The following is a 22,876-nucleotide window of genomic DNA, read 5'->3' on the forward strand; positions in this document are numbered from 1 at the left end:
TAGTTTATACAATAGAAATAACTAAACATACAATATGATTTATTTAACGCTTGTTATAAATCCATACTTTTTTTAAAAATAATTCCCTGGTTGAATACCATAAGAAATCATTGAGACCAGAAAAAAAATTCAAGAACAAAAACACAGCGCCAAACTTGATATACAGTGACGTCAGAGCTAATTTACGTAATCAACGCAGCACAATCATTACATTCACGTAAAATAATGGATAACAAAGAAATAATGAAACTTTTAAACAAATAATAAACCAATTGTTCCTTTATTATGACTGTCTCGCAATCTAATTATTTTCAGTTGAATTGTTTCTTTTATTGAATTAATTAGATGTTAAATTCTTTTTCCTCTTTATCTACTGAACCAGTAACATCGGTTTTTATGTAGAAATGGTATAACTGTACTCTAGAGATGTGGGAAGAATTTTATTATTGAATAGGTCCAGAACCCCTAATTCAACTTTCTTTTACAGCCAATGTTAATTACTTTCTCTGATCACTTGTAAGAGGCAAGTACTGCGATTGTCAAATTTTCATAATCGCAATTTTACCACAGAAATTTTGAGAATTGGTCACTTAAACGTAGTTTCGGATACGTAGGTTTTTACTTTAAATCTGTTAATCGCAAGTGCAAGTTTACAAAGATGATTTTCAAGAAAACGACTCAACATTTCATTTCAACTTCGTACATTAAGAATACTCCATAAAGGCGTATCATTTCGAATTTTTAACTTTTTCTTAGGAAAAAAAAAAAATGAATTTTTGCTGAGTTCTTAGAAATGTACAATCGTCCATCCCTTTTAGAACAAACAATGAGTCTATCATAAGTGGACACTTATGTAGATATAGAATACAATTCATTTTACCGCCTCTAACTTTCCGCTTTTACAGATGGCCTTGCATCGAGGAAATACTCCAATTTAACCTGAGAAGATTGGAAGAAAAATTCTAGGGAAAAAAAACATGGTATGAATTCCGACAAAAACAGGAGTATTTACACTGTTGGAAATTAAAACATCTCTCCATCCCTAAAGGGGCACCAATGGCATTCGAAATGTAGGCTTTACTAGACGATTTAATCAGTAATTCGTCAAAGACAATATCTTCTCCAAACTTTTTATTTGTACATCTAAGCCGATCACCTTTCTTTGAATTACTTTCCCCCAGGAACCTTCATTTATTCAGGTATTTTATGGACCAGTGAAGTGTATGAAATGATGTGCATGAATATGGGGTGTTAGCGACCTTGCAAGAAAGGGAGCAGAGACCTTATGGATTTAATTTACCAGCACTATTACATCAGTAACAACAGTATTTAAACATGCATTATAATAATTAACACCCATCATTATAACTGATGAGGTCGCCACCATAATTGTTTATGTGGTCTTTGTTCGACTATTTTCTTCCAGAATTTTATGTTGACTAACCTCATTCATTGGTAGGTAAAAGCTATTGAGAATGAGAAAGAGGGAAGTAGTTCTTCAAAAAAGTTACTTATAATTTTTATAATCATAATTAACGAACATTCTGCAAAACTGCAGAATCAAATTTAATCCAAATTACGATGAACAGGTTGTCAATAAATAAAATTCACAAAAATAGCCCTTCAGCGGAAATAAAAAAATACAACCCATTCTCGGAAATACTCCTAATTTCCCTTTTTGGAAAAAAGTCTAATTGATAAAATTCTTTACGTGAATATTTACAACAGCTGATTTAATAAGTTATTTAAATTGGTTTGGCTGAAAATCACAGAGAATTGAAAAAAAAAAAAAATCAGAAAATTTGCATTTCCAAAATACCTTTTAAATATTGCACAAGTTCTAGAACCATAATTTGAGATAAAATGGAACTTTAGAAAAACCATAATCGTGCACCTCCCACCTATGTATGTAGGTACTGTAAATATGAGTGTGTCAAGTTTAAAAGAAATCGTTGGAGCCGGTTTTAACAAACTAAGATCATGATGTCCTATGCCCTAAAATTACTGCTAGATAATGTACGAACGGAGACCCTCAGAGAGGAATCTCACGTTTCACTTTTGCAAAAAAAATAGCGAAATATTATTAAATTCAAAAGATTTCCAAAAGTAGAAACTTATAAGTAATTATATTTTCACTGAAAAATTTTCCTTTTTAGGCTATTCAAAAGGCGAATTTCACTTTCTATTTTCTTCTAATCTAAAAGTTCAGCCATGTACTAAGCTTTAAGTTTTTAGTATCAAATAAACCTCTCAGAAAATTAGCTAGTAGGGAGGGTGTGTGTTACTGTACTGATAAAAAACTGATGGAGTGATAGACTTAAGTAAGAAAAATGCTGATAAAGAATTGAAGTGGATTGAAACAGTCATGGAATGTCAGTATGATGAACCATGTAAGTGTCCTTAACAGCTTTGCTTATCGCTTAATCGTTCAGTAGAAATTAAAATTTAAGTGGGGAAAAGTTGATTTCAAGAGAATCATTCCAAAGATTTTATTTTATTGGTTAAACAGAACTAATGAAATCAACTGTACAAATAATATCATGACAAGTTAGAATTTCCTAGAACACCAGCAACCATGGAAATACTTCCAGTCGATTAAATAAATGTGGTCCTTCTCTTTCTTCTATCAACAGCAGAACAATAATGTTTCTTCCAACCTAAATGAATGGCCTTTACCAAGTTCTAGTTAATGTACTGAATGAGTAAATTTATCTCTGGTTCTGTAGTACTACTCTTATTTGACAGTCTTAACAAACAAAATTACTAGCAAAAGAAAAAAATAAGCAGTCATAATTAAAATCTTCAAGTTTGGAATAATTCGGAAGCATAATTGGTAATATATTGCATTTTAGCCAGTAAATAAATTAAGTAAAAAGCCTTTTGTTCTTTAACGCTGAATTATTGTAAAATTAATTTTTTAGATTGTCGCAAAGCTGCGTCGGGTTGCTCCGCCAAATCTCTACCTCGATTCTGTTACGGACATACAGACGGCAACAAGCTATGAACCATCATTCTTACAGTCACCTTTTTCGAAAATATCTGAGCTACCAAGTCCACTATTAACTTAATTGAAAAACTACAAACTTCTCAATGTCTGTGAAATGTTTCTTCGATTGAATGTTGACAGAACTGGAAAAAAAAGGTTAGATTAGTAGAAAATCGGAAGTAAAAATGAATTTAAAAATCATTCACTTCTGTATTGCAAACGTAAACTTCCTCTATGGGAGTCTCCGTTCATTTATTATCATGCAGAAATTCCAGAGCATAGAACACGATGATGGTAAAAGTTAAAGAAAAAAAAAAAATTAATTTATAATCCTGGGATTATAGTCTCCTAAGAATAAAAACATGTACAATTGGATGCCCTATTGGTTTACCCTGTAATTTAGATATTTATTTATAAAAAATAAGTAAGTATTTACAAAAATAAGAATTAAAATTAGAGAAATAAATGAAATTCAATTATTTTTTCCGAGGAAGCTGGGTAGAAAGGATATAAATAAACAAAAGGGATTTAAAGATGGAAAGGGTAGGAGAATGGAGGACAGATGAAGGTAAGGAGTTCCAGAAATGGTAGCGCGTATTTTGAAGGATTTTCAAAGGATAAAGTACGGTGTAAGGGAATATAGAGATCAGAGGAACGAGATCTAGTATTACGAGAATGGATCGAGGATTTGAACTTGTAGAGTTGGAAAATGAAACATAGCCTTTGGGATTGAATAACTTGGAAAAGGAAGCAAAAAATGGTCCAAGTTGGTACAATCTGTAAGGAAAAATGGTTGAAAATTGTTATTTGGATTCGTTTTAGTAGGGAAATCTAGGTGCCTTGCATTTCTGAGGGTGAAACTGAAGCATAGACTGGTGCTGTCGCACGCTTGTGCCGTTCAGCACGGAACAGATGCATTGTAATCACGTCAGAGGCACTGAAAATAGTACTGACAAGCATTGTAGTAACAGAAACCAAAACTGATAACTTCATTACGTTTTAAGGTATATTTTACTTCAAATAAACAAACGTTACGAGACAAATAATTTTCATTATCTTCGTCACGTTTTTCTCATTACTGACAAACATCTTACCGTAAAGAGAAGAAATTTTGCATGTAAACGTAGTCAATATAAAGGGTAGATCATTTGATAAGAGCCACCTTTCTATAACAGGTAATCGTGTGCTACGACTGAATCTCTCAGATGGGAAGAAAGGTGACCGTAGATATAAAAGCACTTTATGACTGACTAGCCTTTTAAAGAGGAAACTATCGATATTATCGCCAACGATGTCATTATTTACATGTTTCTGGTTTCCAATAAAGGTCATGTTTACTTTTACATTTCTTGTAAGATAGAATCAGTAAAAATCAAGTGATTTGTTTCATACGAACAAAAATTACAAGAAAATAATAAAAAATAAAAGTATGTTATTTATAATAGGAAGACTTCCACCAATTCATACTATTCACAGGCGCACTCACTCTTTGCGATCCCAGTATTTAAACATGCCATATTGCTGAGATAGTAATGGTAGGAGAACATTACCAGATTATGTCAAATCAGGAAGATTTTCTATTCTGAGTTTTACGGAAAGTATCCGTTTAGAAAAACAATTGAGTAAGGAAAAAATGATTTTTTACAAATTTGTTTATGGAGTGCAAAAATTGGACCGTTGGCTGCCTTATATGTAGTTACATGTTAGTAGTAGTCCAAAAAATTAAACTTTTATTTTTCGTTCTTAGATCACTTCAAAATATTTCTTATGAAATCAATTTCACAATTTAATTTGCTCACAAACTACAAAAATGTAATAGGATGATGTAGAGCAATAAAGAGAAAGAAAGCTACAAAATTAACCTTTAAAGGGGCCTCAAAGGCAACATTTATCTTTATAAAATTAAAGTTTATCTACATTATACACAGACACTATTACTTTACACTATTTATTTTTATAGTTTATTGTATTTATTTTTGTTTCTGTTTATCTCCTATTGTTTCAATATTTAATTAAAACTCCACGTCAACATTATCAAAGTTCGACGACGCCTGAAAATTTACGCAAAGGACAATATATAAAATCTCCATATTCATTAATGAAGTCAACCTTCTACTTTTATCTTTAAAAGAACCGTGGTACTCCCAAAGGGATACGAAGTACGAAGTATTTTGGAAAACCTGCATCTTATACAACTAACATCCATCCTTTTGAAAGGAGCGAAAGTCGTAAGCCAATAGGTCAACCATGATATCTAAAGTTAACCCTGTCCCTTTCCACAGTATTTTCAACGTTGTGGTTGTATTCAACTGTCGGAAAGAAAATACTTTGTCCTGTGATTTATTTAAATTTCAACGAATTCAACTTAGTAATGTTGATTAATACTAATGAATACTTATATTTTGGTTTACAATTAATTACATTAAACTAATTGTGATGATAACTTTACTGGCAAGATAGTCCAGTTTAGTTAAGACATCAATGAACGAGTTGCAAGCCTTTCAAAATAAAGATCTGTAAGAAGTCGCCTTGGGAATACTATGGAAAAGAACAAATCCGAAGGGAAATTAAAAACCCACATACTCTAGCTCACGACCACTACCCACACAATTGTTGAACAGAACAGGGACCTACATTAAAAAATAAACAAAAACTATGACACTTAAAGACAATACAAAAGATATTTTAGTCAGTTGATTAGGCTTTATAGCCATCCCATCTAGTCTAATACAACCGACTCGAAATAAAAAGACTTAGGACAGGGACTGGTTGGATTCTCACATTACAGACAATTTTCATCACTGGACAATGAGTTGCAAGCGACCGCTACGAAGATAAACTCGTGGGAAAGGTAGCTTTGGTCGCGAAGTCGTCTCTTCATGGGAGGTTAAACTGAGCTAATGTCTTTCTCTAAATTTTTTGTTCTGTTTTATAGTTTGTTCTAACTCGCAAATGATTTTCTACATAAAGTACAATACTTAGGTAAATGAATTTTCATGCAAACAAATTTAATAAATCTAACACTCTAATTAACAAATACTTTATGCAATCAATAAAACTGACTGGTTTGAAATTCAATTTCTAAAGGCAAAGCAACTGTTAATATTACTAATTGACAAAAAATATGCCAGATCATTAATGACCCACCCCTGAAATGACATTACTAATAAACTAAGAGAATTTCTGCGCTTCACAAAATGCTAAATATTCTTTTTATACTTAACAAACTTTACACTTAAGTTTTAAGTTAATAAGTACTTGTCAACAAAGTAAACCAATTCTAGACTAGAACAAAATACGGCAAGTTACCTAACACAAGGTTCTTTAAAAAAATAAATCAATTATAATAGGCAGTTACAAAAAAATATAACTGAAAATATTAAACAACTCATGTGATGAAAAAATTAATAACACCCAAGTTAAACTTGAGTTAAAACAATGAACACCAACTTATGACGATTGGTCTAGTATCTATTTTGGAAGGCAAATATGTAAGTTGAACAAAAGAAATAAGATACATGTCTTTCTTAGAATACAACACACTGCCACAAATATCCCAATAAACGATGAGCGAAGAAGGCAGAAACATATACATAAATGTTTATTTACATAGGAGGCAGCATGATTCAGACCAGATAGGTTTAGAAACAATCCAAATTGCTAACATATCATTGCCAGCCTTAAGCCCTTATAATCATCACAATAGCATAATTTTCAAGCATTTTAGAATCTTGAGTACCAATTTTATTTCGTAAAATAAGGCACAGTTACCTGTTTATTTTAAAAAAGTACCATGTATCTATACACACCAAGTCGCCAATTTTGTTAATACAAAATTAAGACAACTTCTGTTTACAACTATACGTTTCTACCTTACATAAGATAGCAAACAATAATTTTCCCAGAGAACAAATTTTGCAAATAATGTTCAGAGAAAATTAAAATCTTGGAGGAGTAAACATCAATACATATTTGAGAAATAAAATTTTCTAGTTCTCACAAACTGACACATCATGAGATCAAAGTGACAACATACCTCGGATCGGGAAGGATTATCTTCTTACTGGCTCTAGCAGCTGGAGTGCATTTGCTCTTCTCCATGGCCATTAAATAGCTCACATCTGCAAGTACCGCTTCTAAATCAGCCATTTTCACCAAGACTTATAAACACTTTACACACTAATAATAATACTAGGCCTATGGCCTACACACAATCACAACTTAGTATACTTCATGCTTTTAATTCCTCCGCAACTATTATGTTTCGTTACACCCGCGTTATCCATTTGAAAATGGCACAAGTCACATATCTGCTCAAAAAATAAGACAAATAAATATCGTTATTTTATAACGTTCCTTAAGAATAAACATGACTGTCAACTTGCTGATCACAGACAGAGAAGCTAGAATCCTGGGTCCTCCAGGATCAAAGATCTAAGCCTTCTAGGGCACAACTGAAGTAGGAGATAATCCTTTGATTCACCAAAAAAAAAGACTTTTACCTAAAATCTGAAATTTAAGGATTTTCTAAGGGACATAATTATAAACTAAAATATTTAAAACTTAGTTCCAAATATTCTTATTCTCAGAAATTTGAAGGTGAACTACAAATCATATATTTAGCTGGTCATGGTGATCAGCTGATTAAAGTAGTTAGTTGAAGCAAGGAAGGTATTTCAATGTTTACAAGGACGTAATATTTTTTGTTTGGAAGAAGGAATTGGACTTTTATGGTTAAATTTAAGAGAAACTATGGCCACTCTTGATCTTGACAACGATCTAGAAGAATCTTCTAATATTCTTCTTCAAGGTAAGTAGAATTTTTTCTTTACAATTTTAAACTTTTGGAAATCTGACATTTATATTTTTTTTAGGTAGTTCATTTTTGATGAACTATGGGTGGTACTTTGTTGGCCTTGGAATATTTTATTTGATATTTAAAGAGAAAATTAACAAATTATTGGATGAGTGGTATGAAAAGAGAGAGCAGAGCAAATATGATGCAAAATATCACAAAAGTAAGAATAATTTAAACCACTTGAGAAGTTTAAAATCAATTAGAATAGTTATTAAATGTTTTGCATAATTCCACATAATATATTCTTACAATTGTTATAGATCCAGATCTAGCAAAAGCTAGGTTGGATGGTTTAGAAGCTGCCCGTATGAGGATGCAAGAAGAGATAAACAAAAAAGCAGTGGAAGCTGAAATTAAAAAAAAAGAGGTATTTGTCGTTTGTATTTTTATTAATTGTTGAACAGAAGTGACTAGCAACTATTCTATCTCTTTCAAAAGGTTCAATTTTTTCTTCCACTCATATAAATAAAATAATTAAATCCTTATGTTTATAAGGACACTACAACAGACGTAACGAGCCTTATTCTTTTTCTAACTGTTATCTTCTTGAATCATGATGTATACCCTTAGGAGGTTTGCAGACCAGCCTATATTATTTTAGTTTATTGCATTCAACAGTATAATTTTCATTGCGTTGTTTTTAAATCTTTTCTTAGTTGTTCGGCTTTAATAATACTTATATGAACCCAAGTCTTTCAGTGGATTTGAAATAAAGTTCTTTTTAATTCTGAGAGGTAGCGTAAAAGAGCAATTTCTAAAAAGAAAAAATTCAACCTTGGGTAACAGTGAAAGTTTTAAAATGTGCTTTGTTACGCTACGAATAGCCTTATTCCTTCTCGATCAATTAAAACTACAAATATTTAGTTCCAATTATTAATAATGTTAAGCTTGAAGAGAAGAAACGTCTAGAAAAGTTGAGCAAATCGATCTATAATGAAGGAAATCGTTTGGGAGGAGCTTCAACTAGCAAAAACACTTACAAGTCAGGTAATAACACCTTAATTGTACAATTAAGATGATAAGCACTTTAAATTAAAAAAGTAGTAATATATGATTTATAGTTGCACTATAAATGAATAACTATATTAATTTGTGGAATTAAAAATGAATGAATACATATCTACATTTCAGCTCTAAAGAAAGATATCATTTTCTTCGCAACACTTATCTTTCAAAGCATTTGATTATTGAATACAATAATTTCTTACTTCAGTAAAAATCTTTGTGGCTATTTTTTTTTTTAAATTTAAATTTAATTTTTTTACTTAGTGCTTAGTGCTGATTAATAATTTTGTAAGTATTTTGTTTGTGGCAAGACGTATCCTTACATTCGCAGACTAGATTCTGCGTTTTTGGGTCTTGTGTTTTAATAAATGTTGCAGGTGATTATTTGTGATGAGTGAAACTCTTACTCTCTTACTCTTACGTTTTCTGTTACTTTTCGAGCATCAGTCTCCCAAAGTACAATATTAAAGCCATGTATACATAAACAACATATTACTTTTTGCGGGATTCCAGATCTGACTGTTGCGAAACGAAAAATTGATGTGAACTTAGAATTATTAATGTGTTAGAAACTTTTGTACTACCGAAAAATTTAAATGTCCCGACATAGAGTTTTACCTAACTTTCCTTTTTTTGTTTACGACATTACTGGCAATTTTACGGATAAATTGTTTAGAGCCAGTAACAGCGGCCTTTTATTATTTATTTAGATTTTAAAATCTAAATGATTTAAATTTTTAATGTTACATTAAAAAGAAGATACTTTGTTCATTACAGATTATAATCCGTTAATGAATGATTCCGGCAGCAGGTACAAACCACCAAAGAGGAGCTGTTGTAAGAAAGGGGGAGGATGTGGATAAATTTAATAAAAGAAAAAAATCATTTCAATTACATAAATGTATTAAATTAATCATGCATTTATATTACCTTAGTGACAATAAAAATTAATATCACAAAGGTTCTATTTTATTGCAATTAAACGATATAATACCGTAATTATATTTTAATATATTGTCATTATTAAATTGGTCTTCATTATATTACTTCGTTAAATATATGTATCACGACCAAATTTATTTATTTGAACAAAGCGACCTTTAATATCCGCCTCCAGAACATGAAATTTGTATAGCTTTTTAAAACTGACAAAATCAATTCTTGACAAAATAACTGCACATATGTTATCTACATTACTTATCTTAATTTTTAAGAGATACAATATAAACGCGAGAAATTTTGCGAGAGAAAAGGAAGAATCGATTTGTACTAACAGAATTAAACATGTACATTTTTTCCATCATAGGAAGTAATAATACTGAATGTTAACAACAAAATTCATTTGCAATTGCACTCTGGACCTGGTACCTAAAAAATTATTGATTATCTAACAAATTTACTGATAACGTTCAGAATAAACTTTGTTTTAAAATGGAATGTCAATTTCGATTTTATAACCAGTACAGAAAAGCATATATTTTATGAAGTAATATCTAAAATTATCAACTAATTTTATTCACAAGTTCCTGAAGTAAATTAAAGTTAAAAAGAGGAATTAGCTTATAAATTTTTTTTCTAAAGAAAATTGTTTTGTGCTTTTTTGTCTAAACCAGGCCTCTTCAAAGTGCGCTAAAGTATTACCTTACTCTGAACTTTTCTCTTTTACTTAAACGAACATTTACAAATAGAAGTGATGCTGTTGGAGAGAATACTGTAGAAAACGTTTTAATTTAATGTACCTAAATAAAACTTAGTAACAATGAAGTAATCAATTTATGGTTACAAACCAAATGATCGATTCAGTCTTATAAGGTTAGCACTGACCAGACACTTAGCCTCTACTAAATTTATAAAAATGCCACGTTAATGTTTCTTATATTTTTAATATGGCTTAATAAATATGTTTTAATTGAATAAAGCTATATTACACAATAATCAAATAATAGATAATACAATAAGAAATAATTTTTAAACGAATACCTCGTTTAATATGAACAGATGAAACGTAAAACGCCTTCTTAGAAGCATCTACTGTTCACTGCTTGGTAATGGACTGGATCCTGCTACAAGAGAACTTTTCCAGAGATTGGCAATGCTCTGACAAAATTCTTGGTATGTATGATGATGTCGCGGCCTACTTAAAAAAAGTATGACAACGAGGAACTGCTTAATCTAAAGCGCTAATAGGCTAGTTATAAAACATATACGTTTAGAATATTCTACAATAATACCATACAAACTGTCTTTTTTATTGCCAACAGAGTTAATCAGCTCTATTGGAGTACTCTGCTGTTCTAATGACCGAATAAGATGATTCTGGAGCTTTAAAATGTGAAGAAGTATTTATTATCTCTCCTTTTTTAGGGGTTTCTCTTTTTCTCTAGTTTTCCAATGGCATGTGAAGCCCTGGAAATAGTACTAAAATCCATTCTATCCTACAAACAAGATCTAATTGAATCATCTTATTCATATCATAAAGTTATCTTATTGCTATTAGTTAATTGAATAAGTATTTCTGACTGAAATACTTTTATGATTAAAATATTTTATCGTTTACATTATTTTAAGATATAATATGCTCGTCTCAAAAATTTAAGTATTCTTTCGTGTTTCAGTTGTCACTGAAATATAACAGTATGAAGTATGATACCTTTCTAATCTTCAAATGTTCTTTGGCAGTTGACTTATTTTTATTACTACTTGAAAGTCTGCTCAATTCTACAAATTGTTGGTACTTAATAATCTCATATTTGTCTGGAGCAATTTTTAAGTTTTAAAGAACCCTCGAGCCTACAATGTTCATAAATATTATGAACCTACTGTTTCTACGATTAATTTGTATAATAATATCGTGAAGATGGAGCACGGCGGATGGCACTGAGTGGTAACGTAGAATTGCATACTCCAACAACATCACTTTGCGGTGGAGGAACAGGTGGCAAAGGCCGCCTAGAACGCCTATGTCACTTAAATCTGGTTACTAGCTGACGGTTGGCATCTGCAATGTTGAATGCTAAACTACGAACAGATTCTGCACATTTTTCTAGTTCAGCACATTCAACTTGTAGACGTGCTGTGCTCGTATTCAATTGATATAAGGCATTTCGAACTATTTCTTCTTGAGGTTTCTGTTAACAAAATCACACATCTATTTCTAAACCAAATAATATCAGCATCAACTAATCATACATGACTGTATGATAAATTACTTCTCATTTGACATTTTTTTATTTGTATAAAATTAACCTAATAAATTAATTAATTAATAATAATTGATAATTTCTTAATAATCACTAAATTTTTAAATACCTGAGGAAATATTGCTGTAAGCTCTGCCACTGCGACCCTTATTCTCTCTGCGCATGGCACATAAACAAAATTGGATTCAGGTGGTTTGACAGCGCTCCAAAGTTCTTGAATTCTCTTCGTCACCAAATTCGTCCTCCTCACTACTTCTTCGGAGAGTGGTAATACATTCTTGGCAACGAAATTTCACATTAGTTTGAATTACACAATTTAGTACTACTTTTGAGGTAAAATTTATTGATTTTATTATGTAGGAAGAAAAGTTTTTCAGTTCACTTTGCCTTTTCTGAATTAAATCAGTTTTTCCATTTTTTCGAAACCATTGCGACTTCTTAGGAAGCAATTTTGAAAGATCTTATTTTAAAAGTTCAAACTACGACCACAATGCTGAATGGGTTGGAAAACTTAATGCAGTTTCTTTGCGTTGATTGCAGAAATTTCGGTATGTAGGTTTTACACTCAAAGACAGTCTATGTACCGCTTAACCTAACGATGATGATGTTTTAAAATTTGAAAGAAAGCTGGCCTCAAACCAACACTTTCCAATAAAAACACTGCCCATAAAAAATAGTATGACGGTCGGCGATTGGTATCATCTACTACGTATTAGTTAAAATCGATAAAACCATTAATGCAAAGGGTATTGTCAAGAAAACGACGAAATGTACTGGAAATTACTCTTACAACCTGCATTGGTCAACAGAGGGGTCCTATACACGTTCAGATGTTCAACAAAAATGGAATGCATTGTAGATTCAAGTTCTAACTTGCCCTCCATACTATCCGGACCTCACCCCGAAGGATAATCACCTTTCCAACCAACTAGATAACTAACTTACAGGTACTCCCTTCACAATAGAAGACAAATCAACAACTGCACATCGAATTTCATGATCCCGATGACTATTGTTTTTAATCTAGAAGAACAACACCTAATAGTTCGAGTAACTTTTAGTACTTTTCAGGACAAGTAATGGACCTTTTTCAATACTTTCTAATGTATCTTATTTAGACATAAATTTAGATTGAGGTAGTGGGAAATTTCGACATGTTTCTTGTTGATGAAGACATATTAATAATTCTAATGGTGCTTATTTCGATTATCTTGAATGAATTATTTTTCGAGTTGCCGACATTAAAGCACTCACTAAGAAACCCACCCAACTTATTTTCCAACCTAATACAAATTGGATATAATGGAACAGCATAAGAATAAATTAAAAACTATAAGTGTCATATTACAATTTACTCTTTTTTTTCACCTTTGTCAAATTTTCAATGAAAACCAAACATTAAAAAAAGATTATTTTCTTAACACATTTCTTAGAAAGTAAAATTGCTGATACAGACGAGCACAAGGACCTAATACTTTTAAGATGAATTTCCTTAAAAAATCATTGAGGTTTAAAAAAAAAAGCTAAGCTCATTAAAAATTGACTGAAAAATTAATAATAATGCATTTACACTTATTTTATTTTTATTACTTCATTAATTTTTATGAACCTATATTAACGGGATTGTTGACGGAGTAGTTTACTTTATCAATAACTGCTCCCAGAATCTTAAAGAATCAAATTTTATGAATAAATGCATTTGAAATTGAAATCAAATCTGGATAAAACACTATCAATAAAACGCCATTTTTTTTTTAAATATCTTTTTAAGACCGTGAACTTCCAACTCCTTGAGAACTTGCTTTAAATTTCTTCTATTTAAGATATTGCTTAGAGTAAAGCAAAGTACCTGAACTCTTAGAGAGTCTCGAGCTTCATACATTGAAACCGGTCTTCCAGAATGACCAGGCTGAAGACCATGGCTCGGTGATGGCATACCACTAACTCCTACACTGCTCAAAACTCTCATCTCACTCACTGGATCAGCTGGCGACGAAGAATCAACAACTGAGGACTTCAATGATCTCTTCAATCTTTCATTCTCTATGTTGGCTTCATCTACCTACAGAAACAAAGAAAGAAATTATTTTTATTAATTAATTTATTAATACTTGATTTTTTTATTTAAACTTCTGGTAAAGCAATTTAAGTCTAACTTAGAATTTCAGAATACATTTAATTCTCTTTAATATTATACAAGATAGAACATATATATGCATCAAACTAAAATGGCATAATTGGAGGGGGCTAAATATCTTCACTTTCATAACTGAATACAATGAATTTTTCTAAACATTTTCAAATAAAATTTCTAAATATCACTTTTTCGAACTATTTTAAACTTGAACTTATTATGAAAACGCCAAAATCGAAAATCTGCTCAAAACAATACAAAAAGAGGTGAAAATAAATTTACATCTAGAAGAAATTTTCGAACGACAAATGGTGGATGTTTTATTATGACATTATATTATGAAACTGTGAGGCACTTTGTTGAGGTGTGTCCAGTTTATTCTAAAACTAGATTTCTCGTCTTCGGTAGGGTAAATGTTTCCCTACCGGAGACTGTGGCATCTGGTAATCTTAACGAACTTTCTAGGTTTATTCAGTGCACTGGGCGATTGAGTCGCCATGCTCCCTAGTGCCCTGTTACTACTTTATTAGTTTATTATATTAGCATCTGGCAACTTTTAGCCGGATTTGTTTTTTAAACCCCGGTATCTCTCATGAGATGAGGGGTGGGCGGGGAACAATGGGCATTAGGATTGCCTGCGTTCCTTCCCCTTTTTGGTGGAACCGCCCGTCTTAAGCAATCTAATCTAATGACATTATATTAATAAAAATTATGGACTATCGATTTACAAAAAGCGTAAGCTCTTACCCTTTTATTAAGCCTCTGTATTTGAGCTGAAAGTTGGGCTTCCCTAGCTTGAGCCGCTACCAATTTTTCTCGTAACTCTCTTTCAGCTGCACTTTCAGTTTTAGCTGAGGAACTCTTTGCTGGCTCCGACAACATAAGTGGTAACCCACGTGAATTCTGAGCGACCTAAAAACAAAGCAGAAGTAAGATAAACTACTATAATGAGAAAAATATTCTTTAACACTACTGTCATCGCTTTGAATTTAATTTATTACCCTTCTAGTAAAAATAAATCATGATTTGTATATTATTTAAAGCAAACAATTTGTTCTTAATATAAAAAACAAATATACATCTAATAAATATAAAACTAACGTTTTTTTTTTGTTTTTTTTTTGTTCTGTCTCATTTCTTACACGTAGTTATCGTCTCAATATTTTTGGTTAACCAGCAAATTTAACCGAAATGCCAAATAATATTCAGTTGAGCGAGAAATGACAAATAATACATGTACGTGAGAAATAGAAAATTTTAAAGTTGATCGATATTCCATACACCGTTCATTATAAAATTTTGCTTTAACTTTCAATTTAATATAATTCATGATCAACTCACAGAATCAACTATATTTGATGATTATTCAATAAACATTATTATTTTGCTTTAGTTTCAAATTCTATAAGGATTTATAAAAATTATTGCAAACATGAAAATTACAAACCATTATTGCTAACTGTTCTGCTGTGGCGTAATCATCATCTGAAGCAACACTATCATAAAGTGGTTCTTCATCAGTTCTCACACCTACAAAAAATGTTTGTTTCACAACGTTTCTCAAAGATTGGTCATATTAGATATGTCTAAGTATTTATTTACTCGTTTTATTGCTTATAAGAAATGATACATTTCTATAGCAAGAGTTTGGCCTCTGCTAAAGATATGTCTAAGTATCAATATTAGTAGTGTACAGGTTCACCTTTACCAACAGTCTTTATTTTAACGATACATAAAAAAAAGGGTATTTTCTAGCATGTGAATAGTAAGCAAAGCGCACCTGAAGAATTTATTAGAAAGAAGGGCTCCATACATAACTTCCAGAGTTCTACAGATGGTAGAGAACATCAAGGCAGAATACTGGTGTGATAAAGGATCGGAAAAGGTTAACGTATTAAACACCTATATAGTTTTCATAGACAAGTTTAAGTGTTTGTGAACTTAAGTTTGTATTTAAAGCTCACGCACTTACTGATTGGTTTTAATTACAATTTAAATTAATTTAAAAATGAAGTTAATATATCAAAAATTTATAGGCTTCTGAAAAAACAGGAGCTGAAAATTTTGGTTCATTCGTACATTTAATTGAGTAAAACTTGCAAATCAACTGAGTTAAAGTCGATTCAATGTCGTATTTGATTATTCGATTACTTCTTTTATAAAGAAACCTAAAAAAATGGAAATACAAATTCTGATTTCGCTTTTTAAGCATATTGTTTTGGAAAAGTATTCCCGAAGAATTCATTCAGAAAGAAGGGCTACCAAGAAGTTTTTCAAATTATGCAGATCTAATTACGAAGAATACAGATTTGGTTAAAATAGAGATATCGAAAAAATTAAGAACGATGTAAAGATATAAACTTTTAAAATTTTAAATAAACGTTTGTGATCAGTTTTTACAAGGGTTTTATTTATATATTTTGTGTCAGCAAACAACAATGAGAAGAGGTAATTTTTCTAAGAAAGAATATAATTTTTGTACAATATTAAAGAAATGTTTGTAAATAATAATAAATAATCCAGGTGAAACAAATCAAAATTTATTAAAGATAATGCACCCATACCAGAATTATCTGATTGCCTGGTATAAGCATCTTGTAATACATCCAGTACAAGCGCAGAAAACTCATTTGGAGTTAAGCGTGCAAGCTTCTGCCTTCCCTGGTTTCTAGTAGGAGAGAGATATGGGTCAACTGGTAAGAAAGGTACTGTAGAATATTCCAAAGAAGCGCCACTTGACAACCATACTGAAAATATTTAAAGAATTAAACAAAATGCAGAAATAAATGAACTTTATATAATTTCTGGTTTCTGGAAAGTAAACTTTAACTAAAAAATTGATTAAAGTAGTGGAAATAGTTCAAGATAGGACTAATTTTTCCAAGTGTTATTAAGCGGTCCTTTACTAAAATCAATTATCAACAAATAAAACGGTAATAAAAAAAATATAATCTTACTTGTTTCAGTCTCTCTTCGATCTACTTCATCGTACACATCCATTACGAGTTCCTCAAACTGTTCATTAGTTAACTGAAAATTAATAAAAATTATCTGAAGATTTACTGAGAAGAGTTCATATTTTACAATTAGCTATTTTCGTACACAGTTCGCCAAAAAATATGTTCTTCCCGGAAACTCAACCAGTAACGTTGATGTGATAGCAGACGTATTATCAAGTTGATGGCTATTACATTTTAGTTCCACGATGCTGAGTGATTAATCTTAATAACAAATTAAGCCGGATACATTGCCGACACAATCGCAAAGGAATGTGAAAAAGGGCTTTTTTATTTTCGCACCCTAGCAATTACTTGAGGAATATGCCTATGATGGCTAACAGACCAGTCCCAGTTCAAGTTGCACAAAGCAAAAAAAAAAATATATATATATTAATAATAAAAGAACGCAAATTCGAACATTCAAATTGAGCTAATGTTTACTGTAGCCAAATATCTAATATATAAAATCTATGCGTTTATGTCAGATGAGGTTTGCTTCATCTATTACATTTATTAACTTTTTTCTCATTTAAAATTAAAATGATTTTTCCTCAGTAATATTTATGTGCGTTTAGGATACTAGTAAGAAACGCCAAGATCTTATAATTTCTTCGGAGGGAATTGGTAAAATACATGACTTAAAATGTTAAAAGAACACCGCAAAAAACGACAAATATTTTTTAGCCATACTTCCGGGCTTGCAGCATGAAGAGAAAGCAAAAAGCGAAAACCTATGAACTGAAACAAGATTCATAATATACAAAAACATGCTAGCTCAGGTGGATAAAATCGATGATGTATAATACATAGTTGATTAAATCAGACAAAAGATTAACCTGAAAAACTCTAGCAGCACCAGGTGGGAAAACTGGATTTACCAGACAATCTCTTTCTGTTGGCTGTATAAAGTGTTGTCCTACGTTATGATCTGGTTTTAGCCTAGTTAAGAAGTACAACAACTTATCTGTCACTGTGTACATCATTTCAACCATTCGCATCATAACTTCACGATGACCAGCGGCTCTGAATGATCATGAAACAATGTACTTATATTAGGAACTTAGCATTGTAGACTTTATAATTAAATTTTATTAATAGAGAATAATTTCATAAATTCATGGTAAATTATTCCCGTCCACTGCCACAAAACATACCTAAATAATAACACTAAAACATTAAAATAAATAAAAGATACCTCGCTACGTGTGCCGCCGTATTACCAAGGGAATCCCAACCCATAATATCCGCTCCGTTGATAAATAACAATTCTACTTGGTACAGTTGTCCTGCTTTGGCTGCAACGTGTAATACGCGGCTTCCTTTTTCCTTGAACACAATATTTCTAGTTAGAACCAAACAAAAACGTATTATAGAAAATGGTCAAATCCAGTTAACAATTATCCTAATTTAAAAAAAAAGAAAATGGTGAAGTAAAAAATGAGGTGAAGAAAAAACTTTCTTCAGCTGCAATTGTTTTAATGTTTCAATTAATTAGCTTAAAACCTAACTAAAAATATAGACCGTATAACAACTGTGATTATGAATAAAAAATCATCAACAACTATCATCATAATATCATTCATCACTGACATTTATGATACAAATATTCGATATTCCAAAGTCCTGAATTTCAACCTGAATTCCAGAATTGAATTCGTCAACCACATTTAGTACCTTCCAAGTGCATGTTTTTGTCAAAAGCTGGAAATTTTCTGATCTTCCAATATACGTTATGAGTGTTTTTTAAAACCAGAGGCCTTTGTGAGATTTGACAACCTCTAGTCTAGAGACTCTTATTTTGATAATCTCTTAATTAAAAGAGCGGCATTTTTATAATTTTATAAACAAATTTCACCTGATTTAATAATTACTTTTGAAGTTTAATAAAAATGAAAATATATTAATGTAAGAAGAATTTAATTTTGAGATCGAAATGTGATTTAAAAAGGAAATTTGTACACTTGAACCTTAATAGGATTGATGTTATTTATAAGATTGGGATATTTTTAAAAAATACCGAAAAATCATAACTTCAAAACGGACCGAGATAGAATAACCCGATTGGTGGATTACACTATAATTTTCGTAACGACCCCAATTACGTCAATTGGCTTTATGCAAAACCCTCATGTACATTGTAATACTCCATGAAGAAAAACCTTCCCTAATTCTCTAGTACTTCATTGCTTCATAATATCACTCTACATAATATGCCAAATCTTTGATCGGCTCTACCAGGTTTTTTTGTAATCATTCATAAAATAACATTATAAGAACTGAGCGCAACAGTTTATTGTTATTAAGAGTAGTACAATCTATATTCTGCAATTATGGAAACAGATTTTGTACAAATTATATTGGAAGTTTATCAATCAATTTAAAACCTCTTATCAAAACTATATAATTTAATTTGACTTTTTCCAAATCTAACAGAAAATAATTGCAGACACAATGCGAGTAAATTAAAATAAAGAAAATACTTACGGGATGAAGAAAATTAGGATCAGCACCTTGTGCCAACAATCGCAAAGTAGTTTCTAAATTGGCAGTCCTAACAATTGAATGTAATTGTAGATTTAATTCCTCTTCGGTATCGCTACTTTTTGAAATGAACTGAAGATCTTGATGTTTTGCTCTAATGAAATCGGCTTTGTTCGGGCTAAAATTTAAATTAAAACCATTTCAATGTTACCAAATAATCTTTCAAGTGAGTATGATAATAAAATGAAGGTGGATTAAATAAATGCATAATTCCTTACAGCAGAGGGTCTTTTGGTATTGGTTTTTTTTTAGATTTCATTTCACTTAATGAGTGTTCCCAAATACTGTTAACCCCAGCATTATTAAGAGCATGTAACATCTACGATTAAAAAAACAAATCAGTAAGAAATTGGCAACCGTATATTAAAGTAACTTTTTAATCTTCCACAAAAATCATTTTTTTTTTATAAATTGGTATTCACCTTTAATTGAGATATACTCCATGGAGATCTTTTTAATGACTTCACCACAGATATGTTACGACCTAAACTTCGATGAATACTGCAACACTCGTCGCAAACAAGCAATCCTCTATTTATCAAAGCCCATGGTGGATCTAATAATAATAAAATATGTTAATGCTACAATGAAGATTATGATTATTACATTGCATTAATTATTCAACTAAAAAATTACCTAGAGATCCACAATCAGCGCAAATGTCTGCTTGTTTTATTAACTTATTAGAAGACATCCCTACAAAAAAGAAAATATGTAGTTTTTAATTCACTGGCTAAAAGGAATTACTTATTTCTTACCAAAATTCAGAAAGATAAAACTGAAAATTACACTTACTAATTGGCAAACAAAAAGAGTTAGAGACTTTTCAACGTTTAGAAGATCTAATAATCAAAATTCTTCTATAATATTACGTTTACATACTAATTATCAAATTTTTTAGGTTTAATAAAAAAATAGACCGATGAAAGGTTTTCGATATAAAAACTGTAGTGTAGAATCACTACTAAGTAAAAGATTGTAACCTGCATTACTCATCATTGTTATCAGTGATGTAGCAAGGTTAATAAGCACTTTATTTGTATCAAAAATTTAATTTTATACTATCCATTTAATTGCAACGTGTTTTTAAACTAGTGCAATTGTCCCTAATGTTCATGATTACAATTTCTTTCATATTGTCGACAACTCAGCTACAGTATGATATTTACACCATACATAGATGGACGGGGATCGTTTTTATGTTTTTCATTACCTACAGGAGGCACGGACACCTGTGTAGCGAAGGAAATTGGTTTATTAACTCGTTGTTTTGTCACTATATCAAGTCAATAAAATGAAATTTATAAATAATTTTAATATAAAAATCAAGTAGGAATATGGAGACGTTCCCACTGAGGGCTATCCGGTTGCTATAATAATACTCAATTGGCAGGTAATACTTTATTTTCACTTTTTTTTAATGTTTAATAACTCCTCCCTAAACCATAAAATAATACTAGTTTGCGGTTAATTTTCAGGCACAACATGGAATTTATAAACACATAAGAATAACAGAAAGCCAACATAAAACTACCAAGCTCGGGAGAAGATGAGAATCCCACGGATATGAAAAATATAACTACTTAAAATTCCATCTGATAGGTATTATAAGGAGTTCATGAATTTTATAATGGTATAATATGTTATTTATTATTTGCCTCTCAAAAATGTAAAAAAAAAAAAGCATCTTTTTAAATGTCTGTGCAAGAAATGAGAATAATGTAAAACAATCTTTTCATTTTTATCAATTTGATATGCAAGACACACAGTTTGTAAAATATGTGATGGGAGTAAAATATGAAGCGTTTAATTCAGTTTATTGTGTTATAATAACATTCGCAGCCCAAGTGAGGGGTTTAAAAAATTGGTACTTCTTTAAGAAATTCTGTTTGCCATGCTTCACTTCCTACCTCATTTTGAGTTTTCTACCTATTTACTTCTGATCGCTCAAATTACACTTCGAATACATAGTAAAACGTTTTAGAAATGCCATTAAATCTTCTCCCATTTATCTTAGCCACAGAGGCCTTAAGGATGCTATTCTAGGTCGGTGAATGGGTAGATGTGTCCAAGGAATGCGGAGTACCATTAACTTACTGGGAAATTTATCTGAACTGGGCCTCGCTGTTGCAAATTAAGAAAGGCAGCTAACTTGGACTGCAAAAATGCCAGCTTTCTGAAAGCAGTCCGTAATGTGCCGAAGGGCAAGATTATTTAAAGACAGTGATTGGCCTGCACGCACTGCGCTGGATTCCTTAAGGTAAGATGCGACCTACCCGATTTAAGTGATAAAACTTGGAGAATTATGGTAGAGATATGTTTACTGCGTGGCCCGCATGAAAAAACTGCATTTCTTAGGAAAATGAGCAATTGTAAAAGGTGCCATTTTTTCTGCTAATTAACTTCGTTAGGTCCTAGATTAAAGGCATAATAACAAATGGATCAAATTAGCCCCAATTTGTTATGTACAGGTATGTAAAATAAATGATTTACAGCCTGAATTGAATTATTAATCAATGTTCTTTGGTTGTTTTTTATTTATTTATTTTTATTAAATATGGAACAGTGTTACACTTAGCGGAGAGAGAGTCATTTGTATTGTTTACGTTGAAAATCTGATCTTATGAGTTCAGTGTAAGTTGACTTGTTTCTTTCGTAAAAAAAGGTAAATTTAGTTTCAGACCATAGTTATTACACCCACTATCAGTAGCAGCATTAGATTGCTACCCGTTAATAAAAGAAAGCCAAAAAGTAACATGTATTTTGAAGAAACCGTTTATGAAAATTCACAACTTAAAGTCATGAAAAAGTATTAATAAAGAACTATTTATTTTTCAGGTGGACTTTTCCATCTAACTATCTTAAGTTGTGGAAGATGTTGGTTAACAAAATAGATTTACTTCTTGTGACATTTCAAATTCGTTAGGTGAAGAAAAGAATCTAACCTCGGAATCGCGAACATTATCTGTCAGATCTGTGGATTAGGTGTGTTTTCCTGTAGAAAGCGATTCCCTAGGATCTTGCTAAGTGCGCAAAAGAAGCCTTCTCATCACTTCCATGATTAGCCGAAAATATCTCCTCCAAAAGCTAATTGGCTGATGTGGAATATAAGACAAGAAGTCTACGATTTGCATTATATAAGGCTGCTTGCTA

At 31.2% G+C, this 22,876-nt stretch overlaps 3 protein-coding genes and 1 long non-coding RNA gene across 4 annotated transcripts in view; 2 read left to right on the forward strand and 2 right to left on the reverse strand.

Annotated features, from left to right (window-relative positions):
• Gprk1 (G protein-coupled receptor kinase 1) overlaps nt 1–7,379 on the reverse strand; it is a 66,778-nt gene extending 59,399 nt beyond the window's left edge. Inside the window, exon 1 of the mRNA XM_074126875.1 lies at nt 7,023–7,379. Coding sequence (XP_073982976.1) covers nt 7,023–7,135 — 113 coding nt within the window. The 5' untranslated portion in view covers nt 7,136–7,379. The remainder of the gene's footprint in view (nt 1–7,022) is intronic.
• Nucleotides 7,380–7,632: 253 nt separating this feature from the next.
• Nucleotides 7,633–9,924, forward strand: LOC141453525 (uncharacterized). Its single transcript, XM_074126879.1, has 5 exons — nt 7,633–7,796; nt 7,861–8,004; nt 8,105–8,211; nt 8,732–8,831; nt 9,627–9,924. Exons 1-5 carry the CDS (start codon nt 7,739–7,741, stop codon nt 9,710–9,712), a joined length of 495 nt encoding a protein of 164 aa, XP_073982980.1. The 5' UTR covers nt 7,633–7,738; the 3' UTR covers nt 9,713–9,924.
• A 992-nt stretch (nt 9,925–10,916) lies between these two features.
• On the reverse strand, nt 10,917–20,659 carry Git (ARF GTPase-activating protein GIT1). The gene is made up of 14 exons (XM_074126876.1): nt 20,519–20,659; nt 20,360–20,419; nt 20,146–20,279; nt 19,942–20,042; nt 19,667–19,841; nt 18,378–18,508; nt 18,019–18,205; nt 17,141–17,213; nt 16,748–16,930; nt 15,631–15,713; nt 14,931–15,095; nt 13,899–14,111; nt 12,159–12,326; nt 10,917–11,977 (listed from the first exon to the last, which is right to left on the reverse strand). The coding sequence occupies exons 2-14, from the start codon at nt 20,415–20,417 to the stop codon at nt 11,813–11,815; spliced, it is 1,836 nt and encodes a 611-aa protein (XP_073982977.1). The 5' UTR covers nt 20,418–20,419; nt 20,519–20,659; the 3' UTR covers nt 10,917–11,812.
• A 77-nt stretch (nt 20,660–20,736) lies between these two features.
• LOC141453526 (uncharacterized) lies at nt 20,737–21,538 on the forward strand. The gene is made up of 2 exons (XR_012458045.1): nt 20,737–21,116; nt 21,202–21,538. It is a non-coding gene; the product is annotated as an uncharacterized lncRNA (long non-coding RNA).
• The last annotated feature ends 1,338 nt before the right edge of the window (nt 21,539–22,876 follow it).

This window comes from Rhodnius prolixus, unplaced genomic scaffold (assembly GCF_049639745.1).
Source record: "Rhodnius prolixus isolate KJV_2025 unplaced genomic scaffold, Rpr scaffold_3, whole genome shotgun sequence".
In the NCBI taxonomy this organism is placed as follows: domain Eukaryota; kingdom Metazoa; phylum Arthropoda; class Insecta; order Hemiptera; family Reduviidae; genus Rhodnius; species Rhodnius prolixus.

What these genes read in the sequence shown, in the direction of transcription:
- LOC141453525 (XM_074126879.1), top strand. Translation starts at nt 7,739, where the DNA reads ATGGCCACTCTTGATCTTGACAACGATCTAGAAGAATCTTCTAATATT. An exon ending in TTCTAATATTCTTCTTCAAG is followed by an intron (nt 7,797 to 7,860) that starts GTAAGTAGAATT and finishes TATTTTTTTTAG; the next exon opens with GTAGTTCATTTTTGATGAAC. An exon ending in TGATGCAAAATATCACAAAA is followed by an intron (nt 8,005 to 8,104) that starts GTAAGAATAATT and finishes CAATTGTTATAG; the next exon opens with ATCCAGATCTAGCAAAAGCT.
- Git (XM_074126876.1), bottom strand. Translation starts at nt 20,417, where the DNA reads ATGTCTTCTAATAAGTTAATAAAACAAGCAGACATTTGCGCTGATTGT. An exon ending in CGCTGATTGTGGATCTCTAG is followed by an intron (nt 20,280 to 20,359) that starts GTAATTTTTTAG and finishes TATTATTATTAG; the next exon opens with ATCCACCATGGGCTTTGATA. An exon ending in GTGCTGCTAGAGTTTTTCAG is followed by an intron (nt 17,214 to 18,018) that starts GTTAATCTTTTG and finishes ATTAATTTTCAG; the next exon opens with TTAACTAATGAACAGTTTGA.